Below are 24,480 nucleotides of genomic sequence, written 5' to 3'. Positions count from 1 at the left end.
TAAAAAACAAACAAATATGAAGACAATTGTTGCCTTTACAGCAGTTATTGAACGATGGCAACATATATTTGTAAAAATGCTGATTCCATGGCACGATTCGCCAACGAAGTGAACTCTCCGAATCCATTTTCTGTAAATCAACTTATAAAAAAATGTGGAAGATGATCCGATCGATTTAAAATCGCGGAGTGAATCGCGTGTGACGTACGACCTCTCCGAGCTTGTGCGTCAAAAGGAAAAGCATTCGATTCATTCAGAATCCAAAACTACCAACGATTGGATATAGTCACGTCAACGAGAAAGACGTCACTCTCTTTTGGCATAAATCCGAATAGGTGTGCACTAACACGGAGAGAGATGACATCCCGGGAACGCGTTGATCCGCAGGCAAACTTCTTCTTTCCGCCGAAGGTGGATGGACGTAAAGTGGCTTAAAGTTAAAGCTCACGAGATAGGGTTATCGGGGTTCAGACTCTCGGCGATATAATCAGACGATGCCATGGCACGAATCATGCGACCACTGGACGAGCATCGTGATCGTTGACGAGTGCCATTTTTTTCTTGCAATGTGCATGCCATAATCAGCCGATCTAACCAGGCTGCGTAAAAAAATAGCGTGATGCGAACGAGCCTCGAGTGATCGGCACCTACTCAAAACGGTCGACGCAAACACACCGCAACGTCGAGACCAGCGACGACCCCTGAACCAGCGTCCGGTTATCGGTCCGTGTCACCTAGCGCTGCCGAAGACGATTTAGTGCCGCACAATCGAGTCATACCCGATCGACATTCGGTCAAGGAATCAGTCTCGCCTCGACGACTGAGAGATCGCGTATTTTTTCGCGCTTTATTGGTTCGCCTTATATCGAGGAATACGTTGCCGGTATTATTCTTTCTGCCACGAGGAACCGCAGCAACCGCAAAGGATCATCCTCGACGACCTTCGACGCGAGAAGATGAGCAAGGACGAGAGCTTAGCGATTTGAACCGCCAAGTCGTAAGGCCATCGAACAATCGCACCGATCCCCGTCTTCCTGGTCATCTATTACCGGCAGTGATTTTACTTCCTAACAAGGATTTATAATCGAGGTGAAAATCTTCGCATCGATCGTGTAAATGCTACGAAGTCTTCTATCTGCGATAACGGGTACAATTGAGAGTCTGCATGAGATATACATGTAATACGTACGTAACGTCAAGTGTTGCCTGACCAAATCCCCACGCCCTTTTTCATTAACCTTGGACATGAACGTTTCGTTCTTGGGTTATTCTATTACATGGTGACGGTGTATTTTTTGTAGAATATTTTTTGACTCCTTTTTTTCTTTTTTCTTTTACGTCCATGGCATTATCTTCTGCGGGATATTCGCGTGTGTGCTTTGCCTAACGTGTGTTGGATAACTTCATTTATATATTTCATTTTCTATCGTACTTCCAATCGTTCGAGTCATCTTGTTTTTCCCTTACGAAGGTTGCAGGTTCAGTGAGTGAGCATAAAATAATTTGCATTTCAGTGGTGTCATGCGGTTATTCGCGTCCTTTGGAAAATCCCAATGACAATTCCGAAGGTGAAAGAATTCCTAAATGCCGTTCAGTATACACTTTTCTCAATTCGTAATATACCGGTTTTAATTAACCCATTCATTCGTTAGTTCAGCAGAAATAAGCGAGAGGATCTTGCAAGTGACGCGTATTTCTGCATAAGACCGGTAAATTCAATTCATTCATCGTTGCGGGTACAGTTTTAAAATTACCTAGTTGGGTTTTCAGGTTCGTCAGAAAATATAATGCGCACCTGCAGGGAAATTTCATTCTCAAATTGTAAAATAGGTACGAAAATAGGAATTTCATAATCACAACCCCCTTAATAATTTTCTCTGTCGGGCTGTATCAATGTGCTCAAAAATTATCCTACAGTAGAGTGTTTTAGCGAACGAATTTTACAAGCGAATCTTTTCTATTCCTCTTGCATCGGATCTAATTTAGTGATTAAAAAAAAAAAAAAACGGTAAAAAGTTATCGTTAACGTCGCACGAAAATTACAAAAGTCAGCTGATCATGTCGATGTGTAAAATCTTATCTCAATTTCCTGTCACAGACGGTTTCTACTTTCATTTCGAACACTTTTTAGACGATACTTAACGAAGCTTTATCCCGTTTTGTTGCAGTCTGATTCGATTTTTTTTTTCACGCTATTACGTCAACGGTTGCTCCTTATCAGCCGCTGCACTTGACCTGCAACTTATCAGTTTAAACTATACCTTCACCACCAAGCTTATATTTCTAATTCCCTTCTCCTTTCGTTCGCGGCATCTTCGCCGCACGTGTATTAGCAAAAATCAGCAGAGTGACTGTCCGTTCATCACATGAATACAGAATTACGGTCAGAAGTGATCTTTTAATCAGAACTGATCACGTTACCACTGGTCAAGTTCAACTGATGAGAAGAATGACTTCACCTTTTGTGTTGTCGGTTTCCGCTCCTTCCATAAGCTTCTTATTTTAATCGGTGAAGAATGAGACGATAACGAGACGTAAATAAGGTCCGTTACTTTTACTCAAGTACCTAACTTTGTTCATTTATTCACGTTTCAAGCACACGTTCAACAATCATTCGACGAACAGTAAAGTAATTCGTTTCCTTGTCGGCTCTTCCATTGTACGCAAGTTTCATTGAACGAATCGTCATGACTACTTATAACTACCAGAGTGAAGTCGAGGAATTGCACTGTTATTCACGCATTGTTTATTTACACACTCTACTGCAGGATAATCAACGTGATGCCATAGTAAAAAGCACCGAGTCACATAGCGCTAGACGATCGTGCATTTTTCTCCCCCTTTTTTTTCAACATCGATCAGTTTCCTTCTAATGTTTACAGGACGTGATGATGAATATACGCTAGGGGATGAATTGCTTTCGCTTCGTAAATGATTTATTATTTACGTAAATCTTACGGTAGTAAATAATGTGATATAGATGCATGTATACCTTCTTCGAGGTTTTTGATCCCCATTCTGGTTTTAGGCAATGGGAATTCAGCCCCTCGTTAATTTTTTTAATTTCTTACTTCTGTCAAATGTGATCGCGTCGTTTAAAAATAATTCTTGCATAAGGTGTCCTTGCTTACATTCTTTAACTGGAAAAATTGGAGGAACACCCGATACTGCACACACTTTTCGATTAGTAAAATGTCAGCTCTGGGCTTCTTTTTTTCTTTCGTTCTTTCATCGCGACCATTTAACATTTTTTACTAAGACAGTGAAAATGCCACCGCAACATCTCGAGCCGACCAAGTGACTCCAGGTATTGCAGGGTCATACGTAAGACAGTAAAATTCCTCGGGGAATATTTGGCTATCGGTATCCTAGCTCCTTTGAGGCTCTTCTCCGAGCAATTTAACGATCCCCGAAAAGAATCTCTGGAATTCCGAGGTACAAAATATCCCTCTTCGTCAGAGAATCCCTCTCACACAGAGACCAACGACATCGTCAACTGACATCTGTTGTTCCCGAATTATATTTTGAAGGTAGCGTCTCGTTACGCGAAGTAGAACAGCCACTTGATCCTCCTCGCCAAGAAAGTAACGGAGATCCGCCGGAGGACTCTCACGAGGACCCGAACCATCCGCAGGACCGAGTTTCATATCCAGAGGAAAAAGTCGGGGTCGTTCAACAGCCGCAGGAAATAATGGCCGAGAGCGGAGAGCCAGTTAGCTTCGTTGTCGGGGATCCGGATCCGGACGAAGAGCTGGAGATCGATGATCGATTTCCGGGATCGGAAGGCAATGCGAGCGCCATGCAACCGATACTTCCAGGACTCGCCGAGCGACGGAAACGCCTCAGGTGATTAAGAAAATTATTGTTTTTGCTGTTGTATCGCGCTGCATCATTCTTGGGAAGGAATTTTAACATCGCATCTAGTTTTACTCTGCATCATAATTAACCGATACTAACTTAAATCCACACACAATCCTCATATATATGCCAACGTCTCGACTGATCGCCGTATATTTACTCTGAGTAAACACAAATTTCGGCTCATTCAACTAGCATCGAGATGTCAATCAGCGGTTGTTAACACTTTCGGGGCGGAATCCGAGCGGCCAACATCCGATGTCGCTGGATATCGGCTGACTGTGAGGTCTGCGAAAATCATTCGAGTGTCCAGATTCAGACATGGTGGATGTTCATCTTTATCTATTGAAATTCCTTTGTAACTGTTCTTGATGTTCACTCCTCGTTCCTGATCGTTCGGTTTTTCAAAACTTCGTCAAACTCTGCGCCCGCGACTTTTCGAACACGTATATTTATGTCCACGACACGCGACAGCACCGAGTTTCCTGAATGGAAACGGAAATCATCAAGTTCGAAATGGGATTCCGCGATACCGATGGAGCGGAAGGTGACTACGTTCTTTCGAGAGAACTACGTCGCTTACCAAGCTACCCACAGGTAGGAAATTGTACGAAACCGGATTTCAGTGTACGTATTATTTTCTTGAAAAAAATGGCCGTCGAACATATTTTATTACTCTATCTTTCTTTCTGTCTTCATCATTTTTTCGACGCGAATATGTACATCTTGTGCGATAATGCTGTGTACGTATACATGTTGTACCCATAATTCTTATAAAACGCTTTGCGTAACGCCATGGGACGTGGTTAAAGTGTCAATCGACGTATCTTGTATACACACACTCCTGCTGTAATGGATTTTTCAAATATCTAAGTATTCAAGGTTACGTAATTGGTTTCAACTTTTGGACACACTTATATCGCCTCTCCATGCCGCGTTCTGTCAATATTCCTGGCGAGTTGATTTACGACAAATCGTGTTGCATATTTACGATTTTGCAACTTTACAAACAGCATTAAAGTTTTTTTCACCTCATCGATCGCGCATTTCCATAACAAGTTCGAGATGAATAAATAAGGATAAAAACTCGATCGGAGGATAGTAGGTTTTTATTTTAGACCTGTTTACTATGGGTATTAAATTATTAGATACTGCAGACGCTTTAATTAATATATCCACTTTTTAATTGTCGCGCTATTATAATTTAAAAACTCGCGCCGAATATGTAATTGCGAATTTGTGATGATTATTATAGTGACTATGATCTTTCCATCGGGTTTGTTTACAATGTTACCTTTCTTATAGCCCTTATTACGTACGATGCAATCCTTATATTATACATACATAGGTACTTACCATGTATACACCTTTCAGGAAAAAGGGATGTATTGACAAACGAAAGTTCCACACGAATCGCACGGATCGAGATAATAAAAATTTAAAACCGCGACCATTTCCACATCGTACAATATGTGCATATGTATCGTTCATATATGACGCGAAAGAACGAGTCTCGTACAGTACATACAATAATATAAGAGAATTTGTTATGCAACACGTGTCTCAAGACTTGTGATGTATAGAAAATCCTCCTTACTTCTGTATTTCTACAAGTCGCGTAAGTTTCCATGTCAACTCGTGAAATTCTCTCGGTTAACCCATGAAGCTATGTTGTATCGTGTACTTGCGATATTTTCAAAACTTGCAGCGTGATCCATGAAAATATTCTTGCAGTGACATTTATTTGAGGATATAATAAAAAAATTCTCAGAATTCGTTGAAACAGTAGCAAGTAGATACGGGGAGAAAAAAAATTCATACACTTGCCATACAAGAAAAGCATTATAAAATCACAACACCCACAATATAATATATGCTCATGACGTTGACTGGTTTTCTCACATTTTGTACAATAAATTTCGATTGGGATCTCGACTGGATTGGTATATCTATAAAATACACGATAAGAAGACACCATTCGGTTCCAGAGCTGATAGTGCAGTATATATTGTATATATTTGCAAATTAATGTTATCGTATATTTCAATATTTTTATGACAACCTTTTCACCGCTCCTCGTAGGCGCGCGTAGGCAGGATCAAGTATTGCACGCACGTCTGAAATGTGGAAAGAGAGCGAAAGAGAGCGAGAGAGAGAGAGAGAGAGAGAGAGAGAGAGAAAGAGAGAGAAAGCAAATGTAAAAGATAAAGGTAAAAAAGAATTTTATGCATCATTCGCACGTGACCGACCCTATTTTCGACGTGTAGCGAACAATTTATTTTCTGAACTTTCTTATTATTTTTTTATTTATACCACGTACATATATATGTACGATTATATCTCTTATAAAGAGAGTTTCGCGGTGAAAATTTTAGTTGAATTCGTACATCCTCCTCGCGTTCGGTGCAGTTTGAATTGACTCAGCGCCGGCAATTCCTTCATCGTACGCGAATTACCTTTAATGATTTTATTCTTATTCGTTTCATTTACCGTGTCGTGCATTTCTCTTGGATGATATACGAACGATTATTGCCAAAAATAGATGTGACTTAAAATTATCACGCAGGTAATTGAAACCGCTGAAAACTTGATTTTTTCAACTTTTCTGGATCACGCGATGCCGATGTCGAGGTAAATAAACAACAATCGGAAATACATTTCTACGCGATTGTTAATTGGCCGGAATTACTTTGATTTTGGTTATTTAGCAATCCATTTTACGATTATAATTAATTGCGAGACCGTCGATTAGTCGTTAAATTAAAATGATTTATTGTTAACAGTATGTGTTTCTTTATTCTCATCATATTTTATAATCTGTAGATACGTTAAATACAGCTGGGTTTTTCAGCCGTAGTTGCGAGACGTAAAAAAAATCCGGATAATTAGCACACCGCCTCATGTCTGTAAATTCTTCTGAATCCGAAGCCAACCATTGAACGATGACTTGCGTACGTACGTCAACCACGACCTTCGCTTGAAATTGAAATTAACAACAAATACGCATGATATTATAATATCTGCAATGACGGCGACAAACCGCAAACAGGTGGCTCACCGGTTACATTCATTATTAACATTACACAAATGAGCTTCCGACAAAATTCCTGTACCCTTTCAAAATATTTGAATATTTAATTTTTTACCCAACGAAAATAAAAATGAAGCAAACCGCTCACTGATACTTCCCTGACGGAATTAAGTAATTCGCGTTTCGAAATACTTGCCCTCTTCTATATGTCCCTTGTCAAATTGTTTTATGGTGCGGTCGCTATGGTTTCACCTCCTTCGCCGCTGGGTATTTCTTCTCAAACGACATGATTCACATCGATTAAAATGTACGATTGGTGCGGTCGCAAAATATTCATCGGTGTGACGTCTTCGACCGAAGTCTCAAACACGTTTTTCTGCATGTGCGGATTTTAGCAGCGGATACAGGTATAAAGGCACTCGCCTACTTTGCAGTTACATATGCCGTATAACGTATGGCGTACCTCGTGTACTTACGTTGCACAAATTACAAATATTCAACGTACAATTATCGAGCATAACATGCCTTTCCCCTTCACCTCGAACAAGACTTTGGACCGCGCGCTTTCAATACCGAGACACCAACAAGGTGAACTATTTCAGGTAAAATTCTGACCAGGATCTGCACGATGTTCACGTTATCGTACGCTTACCGCGTGTCCGTACATCGTTATCATGCATGTGCTTGAATTTTCAATTTTCAATGTGCATTTTCCGTTTTAAATTTACAACTTGGAACGGGATCGGAGACACGGAGAGATGCCGTCGAAGGAGAAACTGCCGTTTTGAACTAAATACCGAATACAGATATACAAAAATTGACGTCTATATGTCACAGCACTATTTATATACGTATTAAATTACCGGAAAGTCCGATAAAATTTTTGTAGCAACGGGTTTTACATGGCTTAATCGAAAGCGACGACCTCTCGACGTCGGTGGCTAACTTCTGACTGCTGTGACGAGTACAATAAACGAATGAGTGTGGGGTACACGATCGGGCTCAAGAATGAACGACCGTAAGAATCTTCCCCGAGTGGTTATGCAGCAGCACGTAGTGGGGAACATTGCAGAGAAGAAGGAAATTCACTAGTGACCACAACCTCACTACAGAATTGTGAACATCGTTCGCAGTAAGGATCGAGCACCTGTTCAGCGCGGACGCGGCTTTCGGAGATCTTTCGAAATTTACACGCAAACCCGAAAACGTTTATCGCCTGTCTACTCGAAGAATTGTCGAGAAACTGAAGCTTTCCCAAAAGTTTGTCGATCGAGGGGCGAATCAAACCTTCGCAAAATACCGACGAGGCCAACTTGTTACTCATAATTTGTGAAAATATTTGCGCATTGCAGATATAGAAAATCGGCTGGTTTACGTACCACTTCGGTGTGAGTTTTGAATCGCGAATGCTCGCTATTATTACCTACGTGGCGGGAGTGAGATAACGGTAATGAACGAAAGAGCAATCACGCCGCATATTTGGAGGTATATTTTCTTCGTGGAAATGATTTTATGAAGAGATTTAAAACAGAATTTGAAAATATAATCGAAAAGGACCGATCAGTTTTACCAAACGACTATTTGAGTGCAGAAGTGTAATTCATACATGAGGCTATAATCAAGACGTACTTTGTATTACGTAACGGCACGTTAAAAACCTTGGACTATGTACCCGTTGAAAATACCTGGCAAAGTCTCTCGTTGGTAAAAACTAGTGAGAAAAAAAAACAAGCGGAGTTCCTGCACGCTCAGTTCGACGCTGTAAAAAATTATTGACCGCTTTGGGATGCGGAGTTTATGAAAATTCACCTTTGATTCATTGCAAGTTTCTTGAAACGAAAATGCTCGACTAACGAAGCCCTCGACTTTAGTTTGGGGTGCAAACGAAAGTTCCACGATAATCACAGTGGATTATTTCGGATCATCGGCTGCGGATGCATTTGAAGAGAATCGCGCAGACTTGAGAACCATTTTCGATCAAACCGTTGAAATTTTTCCCGAAGTACTATATTTCGTTCCGTTAATGTGGGTTTATAATACCCTACAAAAACGCTGGATGCAATCGACGGAAATGAAACGTATGAAAAGATTTGTCCTCGCTCATAGCACCGAGAAGGATCCAATTTGGAAGAGTTCGGACAACCTATTGGCAGGAGTAGCCAAAATGCCGATCGAAAAACCCGAAACAACCGAAACATGCAGGACCAGCACAAGCTCCAACGGAACAGACGAGCAGGAAGACGAGGGGCTGAAAATGACGTAATTCACGTTTACTTTAAACCCAGCGAGAAATTTTCTTGTATCTCACAATTTTATTTCTATTTACGGGACAATTTGGCTCGTTTTTTAATCAGAGATTGTTCTTAGTCGTTAGTCTTTTCTCAGCAACGACTCTCGATTCCCTTAGACAAGCGAGCATTAGACCTACAATCGGATGTTGATTTACGCACTTTCTCCATTACACCACTGTCTAGTAAGCAGATACTTCAATTGCTGACGATCGTTTCGTAACTCACCCGTTCGCGTGTATAATCGTGTCATCAAAGTTTCAAAACATAACAGCCGAAGAAAAGCTTGTTATTGAGCTAAATAGTTCGTGGAATATAGACATTTTTATTTATTTTTTTTTTTCATTTTGCTTTCTCACGCACTTTTCCTGACGATTTTAATGTAAAAGAAGATCACCATCATTGTTTTGTTTTTTCTACAAATTTTTACGTTTCAATCCTACTTAATCGTCTTGTTTGTTTGTCTGCTGAAAAAAACAACATGAGACCAGTCTCAAATTCTCCTTGTACTGACAGGAAAAAAAACTACAACGACGATTAAGGTTCACGGTCCAATGTCGTAATTGAAATGTTATAATCGATGGAAAATTTTTTTCGATCTAATCGTTCGTTGCCGCCGATAAATAACGAGCATATTATCGTATACGCGTAAATGTACATGATGACTGAATGGAATGTAATCGTAGTGATTTAAATACAGTTTTGTTAACGGTATAGTTTGCGGAACTTTCTCTGTTCTGAATTAATTCGTTATGCGTATATACATGATACGAATATCCGACGTGCCTGCTGATACATTTTAGGAAATACAAGCCACCTCGCGAGCTCAATGACCATTTTACCAAGCTATATATTTCATTACGGAAATATATATATATATATATATAGTATTCATTGGTTTGTTGCTTATACGCGAAACACATTCTATGATCTCATAGCTCACAATAATATTTATGTTACAAACGTTAGCAATATTTGAACATACAATTGGACAAAAAATACAATGATAAAGAGTATTTTTCGCACACTTGCGTGTACGATAATTTGTTAAACACGATAATCATAACATTTGTGATTTTATACGTTCGTAGATTAACTCACGTGTTGAGGAATTAATTCTTGATCGTCGTATAATAATTTCTTTTTTCTTTCTTCTTTTTCCTTGTTCCATAGGCCCAGCATGTCGCAAGGCACGGTGATGATCCAAGCGCAAAGTCGACAATTAGAAAAGGATTTCACCGTTGCAACGCCCGAAGAATTTGTCCGTAGATTTGGCGGAACTCAAGTGATAAACAAAGTAAGTCAAACAACATATTTTTTTTGCTCAAATTTTTAGTTTGTATCATTAAATATTGTGAAATATTTTCAATGTAAATGAAATGTAATCGCCTATTGTCTCTCGAATTATGTAATTGGTACTTGGTATTCTTAAGCTTATATCTCGCCGCGATAAATCTCTTCGAGCTGTACCTACAAGTTCATTAAGATGATTCCAATTTGTAAAATAAATTTTATGAAGCTTTTTGCATAAGTACGAAATGCTGATGTATATTTAGCAATGATATAGGTATCTGAGATTTTTCAAACAACATTTTAACTTTTTGCAGAAATAGTGTATCCAAACCTCATAGTCAAATTGATTAATGTCAACTGAAACCTCTTGCATAACGTAAACGTTGAAGCCTATAGAAATAGATGTAAGGTGTAGTGTAAGTACTCAGAATTTGTAATTCCTGATGAAATTATAATTTCAAATTGTTTCCACCGACGTCTTTGACGAGGAAGGATTAATTATTCATTAGTGAAACTTCACGTTAATGGGGGACTTGCGTACACTCGAACTCAACTTACAACACGTTTCGTACTGCATACAACTTACGTTATCCTACAATGAGAATAGAAAAGAAGAAACGTAAATATAAAACTTAACCATAGTTATTTTCTTTCAGGTTCTCATAGCAAATAATGGAATCGCTGCGGTCAAATGCATGCGATCAATTCGCCGATGGTCGTACGAAATGTTCAAAAACGAGAGAGCGATTCGCTTCGTAGTTATGGTCACCCCGGAAGATTTGAAAGCAAATGCCGAGTACATTAAAATGGCTGATCAGTACGTACCAGTGCCTGGAGGATCCAACAATAACAACTATGCAAATGTTGAATTGATCATCGACATTGCGGTCCGTACTCAAGTACAAGCTGTCTGGGCTGGATGGGGTCATGCGTCGGAAAATCCAAAATTGCCTGAACTTTTGCACAAAAATAACATAATATTTATCGGTATGCTTAAAATAAGAGCGTTTATTTAATAATCTGACTATTACGATCAACTAAAATTATTTTTCCAATTCGAATAACTTAGAGGCTTGATTTATTAACAACATGATTATTTCAATTATCTTACAGGACCTTCTGAAAGGGCGATGTGGGCTCTTGGAGATAAAATTGCTTCTAGTATTGTTGCTCAAACCGCAGATGTACCCACACTCCCATGGTCTGGCTCGGAATTGAAAGCTCACTACAGTGGAAAGAAAATAAAAATATCATCTGAATTATTTAAAAAGGGATGTGTCTCTAGCGTGGAAGAATGTCTTGCTGCTGCGAGTAAAATCGGTTTTCCTATAATGGTAAAGGCAAGCGAAGGCGGAGGTGGAAAAGGTATTCGTAAAGTCGATAATGCTGAAGAGTTACCTTCGTTATTTAGGTAATAATGTTTTCTGTTAGTAATTTTAGTTGGTATCTGCATAGTTGGTCGAAAATATTACTTAAAAAATTTGTCCACTCTTCTGGATTAGCAATTACTACATTAAAGTACGTCAACTCCCATGCCTTTGATTAAATTTCTGACATTATTCTATGTTATCCATGCTGCAACTGTGCGATTTAAATGCTTAATTTTCATTCATATTAGCGATTACCATTCTATTACAGACAAGTACAAACAGAGATCCCAGGATCGCCCATATTCATAATGAAGCTTGCCAAATGTGCTCGGCACTTGGAAGTGCAACTATTAGCTGATAACTATGGAAATGCTATCTCACTCTTCGGACGTGATTGTTCTATCCAAAGGAGACATCAGAAAATCATTGAGGAAGCACCTGCTGTCATTGCTAAACCAGAAGTCTTTGAAGAAATGGAAAAAGTATGGCTTTCAGCTTTTCAAACTACAGAGACTGAACAAAAAAAAAAAAAAGAAAAACTAGAGCAGAAAGATACTGAACACTGTTCGCTTTACACTCATCGAGAATTTATTCATGAATTCGTTCTTCTATGTTCTAGGCTGCTGTCAGGCTGGCAAAAATGGTAGGATACGTTAGTGCCGGCACAGTTGAATATCTTTACGATACATCAGGTCGTTACTATTTCTTGGAACTAAACCCTCGCCTACAAGTAGAACATCCCTGCACAGAAATGGTTTCTGATGTCAATTTACCTGCCGCTCAACTTCAAGTTGCAATGGGGTTGCCTTTGCATCATATAAAGGATATTCGGCTTTTGTACGGGGAAAGTCCATGGGGTGATACTCCCATTGATTTCGATCAACCAAGGCACAAACCACAACCTTGGGGTCATGTCATCGCTGCCAGAATCACAAGTGAAAATCCAGATGAAGGTGATATGCTTGTAAACATCCATAAATTTTTCAAATATTATTTCATACTTTTTTTAAAACAAATTTTCATTTGTAGATATTTTTTAAAAATTCCAAGCATTAACGAAACTTATAATCATTTCAGGATTTAAGCCAAGTTCAGGAACGGTGCAAGAGCTCAATTTCAGATCGTCGAAAAACGTCTGGGGATATTTTTCAGTCGGTGCATCTGGAGGATTGCACGAATTTGCCGACTCGCAATTTGGTCATTGTTTTTCATGGGGTGAAGACCGTAATCAAGCTAGCGAAAATTTAGTTGTTGCTTTAAAAGAATTGAGTATCAGAGGTGATTTTAGAACCACGGTAGAGTACCTCATAACACTTCTCGAAACTGAATCCTTCCAGTCAAACAGCTTTGATACCGCGTGGCTTGACTTACTCATTGCTGAACGTGTTCAAAGTGATAAACCAGACGTTTTGCTGGCCGTGACTTGCGGGGCGTTACATATCGCTGATAGAACAATCACAGCTGCATTTAATGGTTTTCAAACAGCCTTAGAAAAGGGTCAAATCCAAGCCAGCAATGACTTGGACAACGTTTGTGAGGTAAGTTTTGCATTGCATATCTGTTACTAATCATTAATGATGAAAAAGATACAAATAAAATTCCTGAAAATTAATACCAAAACTATTTTCAGGTTGAACTTATCAATGATGGATTCAAATACAAAGTACAGACAGCTAAATCAGGCCCAAACTCCTACTTCCTTGTAATGAATGGTTCCTATAAAGAAGTGGAGATTCATAGACTTTCGGACGGAGGTTTACTACTTTCAATGGAGGGATCAAGTTTCACGACCTACATGAGAGAGGAAGTTGATCGGTACAGAATAGTAATTGGCAACCAGACATGTATATTTGAAAAGGATAATGATCCGTCATTGTTGAGATCACCTTCAGCTGGTAAACTTATCAGTTTTCTGGTAGAGGATGGTGGCCATATTGATCGTGGTCAAGCATATGCTGAAATAGAAGTAATGAAGATGGTTATGACGGTGACGGCTGGAGAAGCTGGTAGTTTGTTTTACGTTAAACGACCTGGTGCAATCTTAGATGCAGGAACATTGATTGCCCATTTGGAATTAGATGATCCTTCACTAGTCAGCAAAGCGCAAGAATACACTGGGCAATTCCCAGCACCAATTGCGCCTGCTATTCCTGAAAAACTCAACCAACTTCACGCTAAATATAGAAGCGCTTTGGAAAATACCCTTGCTGGATACTGTTTGCCCGATCCTTACCATCTACCGAGGCTCCGGGAACTGATTGAAAAGTTCATGAATTCCCTGCGCGATCCTAGCTTACCCCTGCTAGAGCTCCAAGAAGTGATCTCCACTATCTCTGGAAGAATTCCCGTATCTGTAGAGAAGAAGATCAGAAAATACATGACCTTATACGAAAGAAACATCACTTCAGTTTTAGCCCAGTTTCCAAGCCAGCAAATTGCGTCTGTAATTGACGGACATGCCGCCACCCTTTCCAAACGAACGGACAGAGACGTTTTCTTCTTGACGACTCAAGGTATTGTTCAACTGGTGCAAAGATATCGCAATGGTATTCGTGGCAGGATGAAAACAGCGGTTCACGAACTTCTACGGCAGTACTACACAGTTGAAAGCCAATTCCAACAAGGACATTATGACAAGTGTGTGTCGGCTTTGAGGGAACAGCATAAAGATGAAATGAGTATGGTCACTGCTACTATTTTCAGTCACAATCATGTACAAAAGAAAAATGTCTTGGTTACTATGCTCATTGATCACTTGTGGGCTAACGAACCTGGGCTTACAGACGAGCTGGCCAGTACACTGACTGAATTAACAAGTTTAAATCGCACAGAACACAGCAGAGTGGCTCTAAGAGCTAGGCAAGTCTTGATAGCAGCACATCAACCTGCATACGAACTGAGACATAATCAGATGGAATCCATATTCTTATCTGCAGTCGATATGTATGGACATGATTTTCATCCTGAGAATCTCCAGAAGCTGATACTTTCTGAAACTTCTATATTCGATATACTACACGATTTCTTTTATCACTCGAACCGTGCTGTCTGCAATGCTGCTTTGGAAGTTTACGTTCGCAGAGCTTACATCAGTTACGAATTAGCATGTCTGCAGCACCTAGAACTATCTGGAGAAATACCTTTAGTTCACTTTCAATTTCTTTTGCCGAACAATCATCCAAATCGCCAGAATCTTACTCTTGTCAATCATAGAACAGGAGCTATGGCTGCCTTCAAAGATCTCGAAGAGTTTAGCCAGTACTCTGATGAGGTACTTGACCTGCTAGAAGACTTGTCGTCCCGAAATACAGTTTCTGCCAAAGTTCTCGAGGCTGTAGAAACTGCTGGAAGTGAATCTCGGCACAGTACGTCGATCAATGTTTCTCTGAGTACTGGTGAAACAGGTATTGCTGAGGGAGGTGAAATACCTGCGGAACCTGTTCACATATTAAGCATTGCTGTACAAGATAATGGTAATCAAGACGACGCAGTCATGTCCAGACTGTTCGGAGACTGGTGCGCGACTAACAAAGAGGAATTAATTACTCGTGGAATCAGAAGAGTGACATTTGCTGCCCTAAAAAAGAGGCAGTTTCCAAAATTTTTCACTTTCCGACAACGTGACGGATTTATTGAAGATCGTATTTACAGACATCTTGAACCAGGCTGTGCCTTCCAGTTGGAACTTAACAGAATGCGGACTTATGACCTTGAAGCTTTACCTACATCAAATCAAAAGATGCATCTCTATTTAGGACAAGCTAAGGTGCATAGATCTTTTGTTCATTATTAGTCTTCACACAAATCTTGATTCCCATGGAATAATATTAGCGAATTTGGACAAGCCTTTGAAGATAATGGTCCTATAGATTAAAATTCAATTTTTTTTTACCGTATCTCCAGGTTGCCAAGGGCCAGCAAGTTACAGACTATCGCTTCTTCATCCGTTCCATTATACGTCACTCAGATCTCATCACAAAGGAGGCTAGCTTTGATTACTTGCATAACGAAGGTGAACGAGTACTATTGGAAGCAATGGACGAGCTTGAAGTAGCCTTTTCTCATCCCCTAGCAAAACGCACGGATTGCAACCATATATTCTTGAACTTTGCACCAACTGTTATAATGGATCCAGGCAGAATTGAAGAAAGTGTTACGAGCATGGTGCTCAGATATGGTCCTAGACTGTGGAAATTACGAGTTAGACAAGTAAGTATAAAGAAATTTAACTGAAACTTTAAAATCTAGTTATCTTATTACAAAAGTTATTAGTTGGTGTATTCAAATTATCCACATAATCCGATGTTTAAACATTTAATTCACATATTTATCTCATAGGCTGAGATAAAAATGACAATTCGTCCAGCACCAGGAAGACCAACTTCAAACGTTCGTCTTTGTATTGCAAATGATAGTGGATATAGCATTGATCTACACCTTTATACTGAGGCTACGGAACCCAAGACTGGTATTATCCGTTTTGAGTCTTATGGATCTACGGCAGTTAATGCGAACTGGCGACCAGGACCAATGCATGGTTTGCCTATTTCTACACCTTACCTGACCAAAGATTATCTCCAGGCTAAACGGTTCCAAGCACAGAGTTCGGGAACTACTTATGTGTATGATTTACCGGATATGTTCCGTCAACAAATTGAGAAGTTCTGGGAGAAATACATTGAGGAAAGACCTACCTCAGGTTGGTTGAAATGTTAACTACTACTAATAGAAAATTTAAACTCTGGCCCACGAACAAACATTATACACATTTGTGTTTGAGTGAAAATTTCGTATACTTGAACAGAAAATATCAAGATTCCGAGCCCGGTATTGGACTGTGTCGAACTTGTTTTGGACGGTGAAAATTTAGTAGAACAAAAGCGATTACCTGGTGAAAACGACGTTGGCATGGTCGCATGGAAACTCAGACTTTACACCCCAGAGTACCCAGCTGGAAGAGATATCATACTTATTGCAAATGATTTGACTTTCCAAATTGGTTCGTTTGGACCAAAAGAAGATCTCGTATTTTGTAGAGCATCTGAAACAGCTAGAGATCTTGGAATTCCAAGAATTTACTTCTCGGCGAATTCTGGTGCCAGAATTGGTCTTGCTGAAGAGGTACGTCCGTGAACTTTACTTTAGATTTCATTCATTTTAGAATCTATCGTGCATTTAGTTGCTGTATTTCACCAATTGACTGACCTAGAAAACACATCAGAATGTAAAATTTTCGCCAAATAATTCGTTGGTTGAACTAGGTGAAAGGCTTGTTCAGAATTTCGTGGGAGGATGAAAACGAGCCTGAAAAAGGCTTTAAATACATCTATGTAACTCCTGACGACTATGCTAGATTAGCACCGCATAATTCAATTAAGGCATCATTAATTGAAGACAATGGTGAGCCTCGCTACAAGATAACTGATATTATAGGCAAAGATGATGGACTGGGAGTTGAAAATCTTAAATATGCTGGTATGATTGCTGGTGAAACGTCTCAAGCATATAACGAGGTTTGTACTTGTTGATATTCCCAACTTTCCTAGTTGATGACTAAATTTTTGTCAATATTTTTGTAGATAAAGTTGTTTTAAATATTATTTAGTGAAAATTTTTCCGTGACGAATAATATATGTCATGGATTAATTTTTCTGCTTTGTAGGTGGTTACAATATCAGTTGTCTCATGCCGTGCAATTGGTATTGGTTCTTATTTACTGCGACTTGGGCAACGAGTTATACAAATTGAGAACTCACACATTATATTAACCGGGTATAGAGCACTGAATACAGTGTTGGGTCGTGAGGTTTACGCTAGTAATAATCAATTGGGTGGAATTCAAATAATGCACAATAACGGTGTTTCACACGCAACTGAACCAAGAGATTTAGATGGTATAGCCACTGTACTCAGATGGATTAGCTATGTACCTAAATCTAAAGGAGCCCAGCTTCCTATTCTCTCTGCACCACATCCAGATCCAATTGACCGAGAAATTGGATATGTTCCTACCAAGGCTCCCTATGATCCCAGGTGGATGCTTGAAGGAAGACATTCTCCCATTGACGCTGCGGCTTGGGAAAGTGGATTTTTCGATCGTGGTTCATGGCAGGTAAGATTAGAATACGTTAGCGACGAATTATGATCCATTGCAGTTACAATTAACGTCATCGTGCACTTAATTCAATTTCAATTCAATTACTTGTAGGAAATTATGCGGCCTTGGGCACAAACTGTGGTAACTGGACGTGCTAGACTTGGAGGTATCCCTTGCGGTGTGATAGCCGTAGAAACACGAACTGTCGAACTGCATTTACCAGCAGATCCCGCAAATTTGGACTCTGAAGCAAAGACAGTTTCACAGGCGGGTCAAGTCTGGTTTCCAGACAGTGCATATAAAACTGCTCAGGCTATTCGTGATTTTGGCAAAGAAGAACTGCCTCTTTTCATCTTTGCTAACTGGCGTGGTTTTTCGGGTGGTATGAAAGGTAAATTGAAGAATGGTTTTTTTTACTAACAATTATCAAAGTTTCCGTATGTTCATTAATTCACGTTTTGTTCAACAGACATGTACGAGCAAGTTGTTAAGTTTGGTGCTTACATTGTTGATGCGTTAAAAGAGTATACCAGACCAGTGATAGTGTACATCCCTCCAAATGGAGAACTAAGAGGTGGTGCATGGGCAGTTGTTGATCCATCTATAAACCCCAGGCATATGGAAATGTTTGCCGACACAACAAGCCGTGGAGGTGTATTAGAACCAGAAGGAATCGTCGAAATCAAATTTAGAAACAAAGATATAATTAAAACCATGCATAGAGTTGACCCTGTCATACGTAACTTCAAGGTATTTAAAAATATTTACGTTTAGCAATTTCACAAGTCTTGAGCAATGTAACTGACAATGATTTTTCAATGCTTACGTCCAACCATGAATATTGATCTTCAACCTTACCATGTCAATTCAGGAAAAAATATCGAGTTCAACCTCCGCTGAAGAACGTGCTAACCTGGAAAGCGAAATCCGGAAAAGAGAACAGATCTTGGATCCCATGTATCACCAGGTTGCTGTTCACTTTGCCGATCTTCATGACACTCCTGAAAGAATGTTGGAGAAGGGTGTCATTAGTGAAATAATTCCATGGAAAACAGCACGCCGCATGTTATATTGGAGACTCAGACGTAAACTCCTGGAGTGTGATGCCATAAACGATGTCTTGTCAACACAGCCTAGCTTGGGTGTTGGAACAGTAGTTTCTATGCTGAGACGCTGGTTCGTAGAAGACAGAGGTGCTACAGAGTCTTATCTGTGGGACCAGGATGAGGCTGTAGCCAAGTGGTTGATAAGCCAGAATGAAACTGAAGGCAGTGTTCTAAGCCGTAATATTAATTGCGTACGGAGGAACGCGGTTCTCACTCGGGTTAAGGAGGCCCTTGAATGTTGTCCAGACGTGAGATTAGATGCAGTTATAGAAATCGCGCACAGACTGCAAGCTGGTGAACGTGCCGAACTTCTGCGAACTCTCTCACAGCTTGAAACGTCTGGAGAAGAACATCACAATGATTCTAGTGCTTCGTCATAGTCAATCCATGTCACATATTTAAAATAGCCACATACCTGGTGTATGTAAAACTTTTAGGACTCATTTGTTGTAAATATTCTTCTAAGACATCCTATTTGTTATTACTGTTATAACTAAAGATGAAAAAAAAAATACAGCGTTTATAGAAAATTTCAATTAGTAATTATTTACTGATATATGTAAAATGAAATCATTTTTCCAAGTCAGTCGAATTTTTTAAATGATAAATATCGTGCTGGAATAATGTACATGTTCTTGATGTGCATATTTGCTATGGCAGTGTTTATTACCTACATTGTAATATGAAAAATTGGGAATATAAAGAGATAATATATTTATTTTTAGAAAAATCGCATAAAATTTTTTTTGAAGTTTGGTTTCTTTAGTTCTTCACTTATCACCAACACGACGGATTGTATATAATATCGTTTTGTCACGCGCAACTCCGTATTTTAAAAACTTATATAAATTCATTACAATATGTACAATGATGATAATATACAAATTATAAACTCGAAAATGTAAAAGGAATAATCTATGCACCAATTTGCTGCGATTGCTGCGATGGCATAGGAACTAAGTCCATTGACATAAATTTAAATAATTGTTCACAATTAACTACGACCTTTTTTTCTAAAAGACAGGAATCTGACTTCTATGTACGTCCACTAAATCATCATCTAATGTTAATAGCACCATAAATGAGAAGAACATAGCTAAAGCTGATAAGAAGTGCCAAATATCATGCGGGTCAAAAAAATTTAACAATTCGCACGGCTTATTATAAATTCTAGATTGTGCAGGAGTTAGGGCCCAGGATATTGATTTGCGAATGAAAAAGTACATGGCTGCTGCCCAAGTCAAGAAAGATAGAATAATGTAGATAAGAGGTTGTAGTAAGATTCGCTCTCGGTGGCACAGCTAAAAAATAAATATATATTTTGTAACGTATTTCAATGTATATCAGGAGGTAATTGTAATTAATGGTTTAAGATTTATCAATTAACGATAAGTAACACCATGATACAATTCTTAGGTGAGACAACTGCATGTTGGATTCAAAATTATAATATTAGAGTTAAGACATACCTTCATTACAATGTAGAAGAAAGTGTAGAGAAGTAGATTAGCCATTAATACTGCCAATAAGTAAGTGTCAAAGTCTTTATCGTGATGCATATTCCCATATACTGCCAGCAGCACATTACAGACATTGGCAATAATTAATAGCACTAATCTTCCACCATATACTGGCCGTAGCAAATTCGTGATGCCAGCACGAGCATCGTGTCTCATTATCTGATCAGAAAGTGTTATAATATTAACTTATTGTGACACATATATCCGTGTTAATCTAAACCATATAAAATTTCAAACGAGCTTTGTATTTACTTAGCAATCTTCTAATTTGATTATTTCTTACCACAAAAACTCTCAGAGGTAGTCCTCTATCAAATCTCCATCGACCCATGTAATAAATCTGTGCCGTCAGAGCTAAGCAAGCGGTAAGATGTATGATTGTAAATATTATCCAAAAATATTTCGAACCATCTAGAACCCCGATTAAACCTAGGAAAATAGCAAATGCTAGAACACCAAATGTAACCGGGGCTCGTGCATTGATGTCAGGATGTCGCGTCTGATAGATCTTCACCATGCAGAGAACCGCCATTATATACATGAAACTTGTGTCTAAAAATAAAGACAATTATGATAGCATATATTAAGAAGTTTTCTTTTATCGCGTATGATTGTGAGGCCTGATACGAAGTTAAAATTATTTTGTAATAACCCAGAAAATCGATATTGAATTTTGTTTGTAGGAAACATGAAAGTTTATCAAATTCCAAATCTCAGTTTTGAAAGCTGGCCTGAAATATAATTTCCGTCGATTGATACAAACGTACCGAATTGGAAATTGCTGTGATTCGGGCAGACGTGATAACTGCCTGATAAAACGCCTTCCATAATAAGGGCAGCACCCATAGCATAGAACAACCCATAATGTTGCGGTATGCCAAAACTTTTATTTCTTTCTTCATTTGTTTCTCTATGTTCTCTGACATAGGTAAGAAGTATAAACAATAAGCCTAGAATCACGTATCCTAAGTTCGAAAAGACATGATTGAAGTCCGACAACAGTCCCAGAGGATGCGCGCACAAAAAATTGTAGTAGCACAAATCTTGATTGCCAGTCACATGCAGAACTTGCTGGTAGGTCACAACCAATTGAATAACTGGTAGCGTATAAAATACGGCTACAGTACCGAGATAATACACGTACAAACGAGATTTATGCCTCAAAATTCGAGGATCTTTTCGAGCAAGATCACAAACTGAGAGCACTCGTCTAGTTCTTATAATTTCTTTGTCAGAAAGTGCGTCCTCCAACATATCTATGTCATCTTCATCTAAAGAAGAGTCTTCGTCTATGGAAGCCCATTGACTAGGGCCGAGCTGAAAGTTTTAAATACCTTTTGAAAATTATTTGATGGCAACAACCAGATGACAGTTTACACTAACTTTATTTATTGTATGTTACCTCGCCCATTGAAGATGGACCCTCGGTACTGTGTGTTCGCTCTGCTTCGTCTTGATCGGATAGTAGTTGTTCTCTTAACATTCTACCCTCTCTGATCCTGAATGCAATAACTCCGATGATATAGAAAATGCAAAATCCTATTAAAACTGATACAACTATGGAGGAAGCAAATATATAGTCCTGCTTTGTTATGCTTGGTTCTATGGATAATGACACTTTTTTAGTTCCTGGATGACTCTGCACTTGATTTCCCTTACAGTCACTGTCATCTCCTTTTACTACCAAAACTACAAAGAAGCCACGCGGATACCTTTCTCTCTGAAAATATAACTCATTATTATATCTGAACTAGAGACAAGGTTGATAAATGCGTCTGGATAATTTTTTCAGAATACCAGTTCAATGTACGACTAAGACATTAAATAATTCTGCATATAGAAATTACAATGCTCACCGGTATGGTGATGCCACCTTTTCGGCTCACTGTTTGCCAGTATCCAGAGAACTGAATGTTTCTTTCCAGATCAAATACCGGACACTAGAAAATAAAATCTCATTATTTAAAAGGAAGTTCACAACCTCATGCTTATTTTTCTACGACTAAAAATTCTTAGGAGATTGGGACCTCGTTATTACGCATCCTAGTTTAAGACAATTCTCCGCTACGCAGCTGAACGACCTCCTTCTTCTGACAAGGTGTTCTCGCACATTATATGGCAGATGCAAGTCCCTTGCTATCTGGGCCATAGCATGGCTACTACAGTGACTACATACTTCTGCTCCCGAATGAACTGCAGAAGAGTAAGATCTTCGCTATAAGACAGACACTCAGGTCAGCTGTGCAATAACGAGGTTCCACTATGCCTGTTTATACAGATTACATATCAAGTCCAAAATCATATAAAATTTTTTGAGCTGAAGGTAAATGATCCACATCCAAATTAAATAAAAAAAAACATGCCTTTAATGGAGTGCACTCACTGAAATATTCTGAATGGAGACTGTCATGCAGGTATCGCTATCAGACTCCACTTGCATCAATACCGAAGAACTTTCCATTTCTCCAGAAAATTTGAACCCATAATAAATTGGTTCTGCCGGGGAGATAATTACATTTCTAATCTCTCCAGGGCTAAAATTAAAATTTTTTCACTTTGTTATTATTTCAATGGTTTTCTAACGCAAATATGATCAAACCCTCTATCAGGTGTTAACAAGGAACAAAGGTAGTTATGGCAAGATGTTACAATTATATAAAATAATTTATAACTTACTGCATATAGAAGTCATTAGATGGAAAGACACTCATGCTGAAGCTGATGTTTGATATACTTGCAGTCGAAATACTAACAGTTACGAATTCATTTTGGTCTCTAGAGCCCAATCTTTGATAATCATTTGTTGGACACAATGTTCGACTTGTTGTGTTATATTTGAGAACATCATCGACAGTTTTAACAAACAGGGGAATTTGCCAAGACAAGATTCCCTTTTGTTGACGAACGACAACAATTAAAGGAAGACTGCTGTTGGCATTGCTCTGAACTGTTATACGAGCACCATCTAAAGATGTTATCTACAACCAGTGAAATTTTGTTACAAAATATGAACAGTACAATTGGTACATTCTTTACTGTACGTGTGAAGTAATAAAAATTCTGATTTTCTACAATACTGAATTCAATATACAGAATAATTACATTGCTTTCACTGTACACAAACACATATTCAATGTAAGTGTTTATTTCCCTCGTATAAGTTGTTGAATAATTGCCATTAATGACAATAGGTTGTAGTGATGGAAGTGTTGGAGATGAGGCTTGGCTGAAATTTATGAGGAGTAGCGGCACCACGAGAAATATACCAATACTCTGCATAATGACAGTGTTTTCACCTTGAAAATAAAGTAAAGTAATTCAATAAACAATTCTTTGAAATCATGCTACAGGAGAAGTTATGGCTGCAACAAAGCAGATTAAATTTTTCCGGTAAATACAATTTTTTTTTTTTTCTTCTCTTATGATGAGTGGATCTAATATGAAGAGTGGAATGTCCAGTGGGACTTAAAAGACAGAGATTTTTAGATGCGGTACGTTTAAGTATGCATTCAGACAATAATATAAATGAAATAAATCGAATGATGATGAAATCAGATTTTTTGTACTTAAAGTTTAAAAACCGATAAGATAAATTAGTGTATGACGAAGAATAGAATCTGATATATTTTTCATTGTGGTAAAATAAATCACTACATACCGTTAATTAATGTCACCAGATCATAGATTTATTTCTTTCGTAATCGGTAAGTGTATTAAACTTCACCATGAAAACTATTATTTATTTACATAAAAAACGTCCGACAAACACAACACTACCCGCTTGTTGTAACGCTACTGATTGCAAGTGCCGTGAGTGACATTCATATGCGTTGTTAGTCACAGGCCATAACTATTAGTAACGTAGCGTGCGATCATTCCATGTTAATACATATCATCGTATCATATGACTATTAGCG

General features: G+C 38.7%; 2 protein-coding genes across 11 annotated transcripts in view; one reads left to right on the top strand and one right to left on the bottom strand.

Annotated features, from left to right (window-relative positions):
* LOC124181099 (acetyl-CoA carboxylase) overlaps nucleotides 1-20,248 on the top strand; it is a 24,239-nt gene extending 3,991 nt beyond the window's left edge. For 3 of the 9 annotated variants that reach the window (XM_046567308.1, XM_046567302.1, XM_046567304.1), the window contains exons 2-17: nucleotides 3,531-3,846; nucleotides 10,351-10,474; nucleotides 11,127-11,457; nucleotides 11,584-11,881; nucleotides 12,109-12,322; nucleotides 12,460-12,793; nucleotides 12,918-13,378; nucleotides 13,471-15,606; nucleotides 15,744-16,049; nucleotides 16,179-16,539; nucleotides 16,645-16,961; nucleotides 17,102-17,353; nucleotides 17,503-17,952; nucleotides 18,049-18,328; nucleotides 18,407-18,687; nucleotides 18,809-20,248. In XM_046567308.1, coding sequence (XP_046423264.1) covers nucleotides 3,692-3,846; nucleotides 10,351-10,474; nucleotides 11,127-11,457; nucleotides 11,584-11,881; nucleotides 12,109-12,322; nucleotides 12,460-12,793; nucleotides 12,918-13,378; nucleotides 13,471-15,606; nucleotides 15,744-16,049; nucleotides 16,179-16,539; nucleotides 16,645-16,961; nucleotides 17,102-17,353; nucleotides 17,503-17,952; nucleotides 18,049-18,328; nucleotides 18,407-18,687; nucleotides 18,809-19,423 — 6,915 coding nt within the window. In that variant the 5' untranslated portion in view covers nucleotides 3,531-3,691 and the 3' untranslated portion in view covers nucleotides 19,424-20,248. Of the gene's footprint in view, nucleotides 1-772; nucleotides 1,148-2,916; nucleotides 2,960-3,530; nucleotides 3,847-8,007; nucleotides 9,149-10,350; nucleotides 10,475-10,784; nucleotides 10,887-11,126; nucleotides 11,458-11,583; nucleotides 11,882-12,108; nucleotides 12,323-12,459; nucleotides 12,794-12,917; nucleotides 13,379-13,470; nucleotides 15,607-15,743; nucleotides 16,050-16,178; nucleotides 16,540-16,644; nucleotides 16,962-17,101; nucleotides 17,354-17,502; nucleotides 17,953-18,048; nucleotides 18,329-18,406; nucleotides 18,688-18,808 lie in introns of those variants that run through there. The other 6 variants (XM_046567303.1, XM_046567309.1, XM_046567305.1 and 3 more) reach the window with 6 other exon arrangements.
* LOC124181104 (SID1 transmembrane family member 1-like) lies at nucleotides 19,743-24,480 on the bottom strand. 2 transcript variants are annotated; one of them, XM_046567329.1, is made up of 10 exons: nucleotides 24,222-24,480; nucleotides 23,666-23,859; nucleotides 23,240-23,541; nucleotides 22,947-23,097; nucleotides 22,420-22,503; nucleotides 21,966-22,283; nucleotides 21,295-21,880; nucleotides 20,847-21,115; nucleotides 20,513-20,722; nucleotides 19,743-20,344 (listed from the first exon to the last, which is right to left on the bottom strand). In XM_046567329.1, exons 2-10 carry the CDS (start codon nucleotides 23,840-23,842, stop codon nucleotides 20,057-20,059), a joined length of 2,385 nt encoding a protein of 794 aa, XP_046423285.1. In that variant the 5' UTR covers nucleotides 23,843-23,859; nucleotides 24,222-24,480; the 3' UTR covers nucleotides 19,743-20,056. The 2 variants fall into 2 exon arrangements, with proteins under 2 accessions (XP_046423285.1, XP_046423286.1); XM_046567330.1 differs by having other exon boundaries at nucleotides 21,331-21,880; nucleotides 24,222-24,474.

The sequence above is a fragment of the Neodiprion fabricii genome, chromosome 4 (assembly GCF_021155785.1).
Source record: "Neodiprion fabricii isolate iyNeoFabr1 chromosome 4, iyNeoFabr1.1, whole genome shotgun sequence".
Taxonomy (NCBI): Eukaryota; Metazoa; Arthropoda; class Insecta; order Hymenoptera; family Diprionidae; genus Neodiprion; species Neodiprion fabricii.
This window is presented reverse-complemented; position numbering and strand designations above follow the sequence as displayed.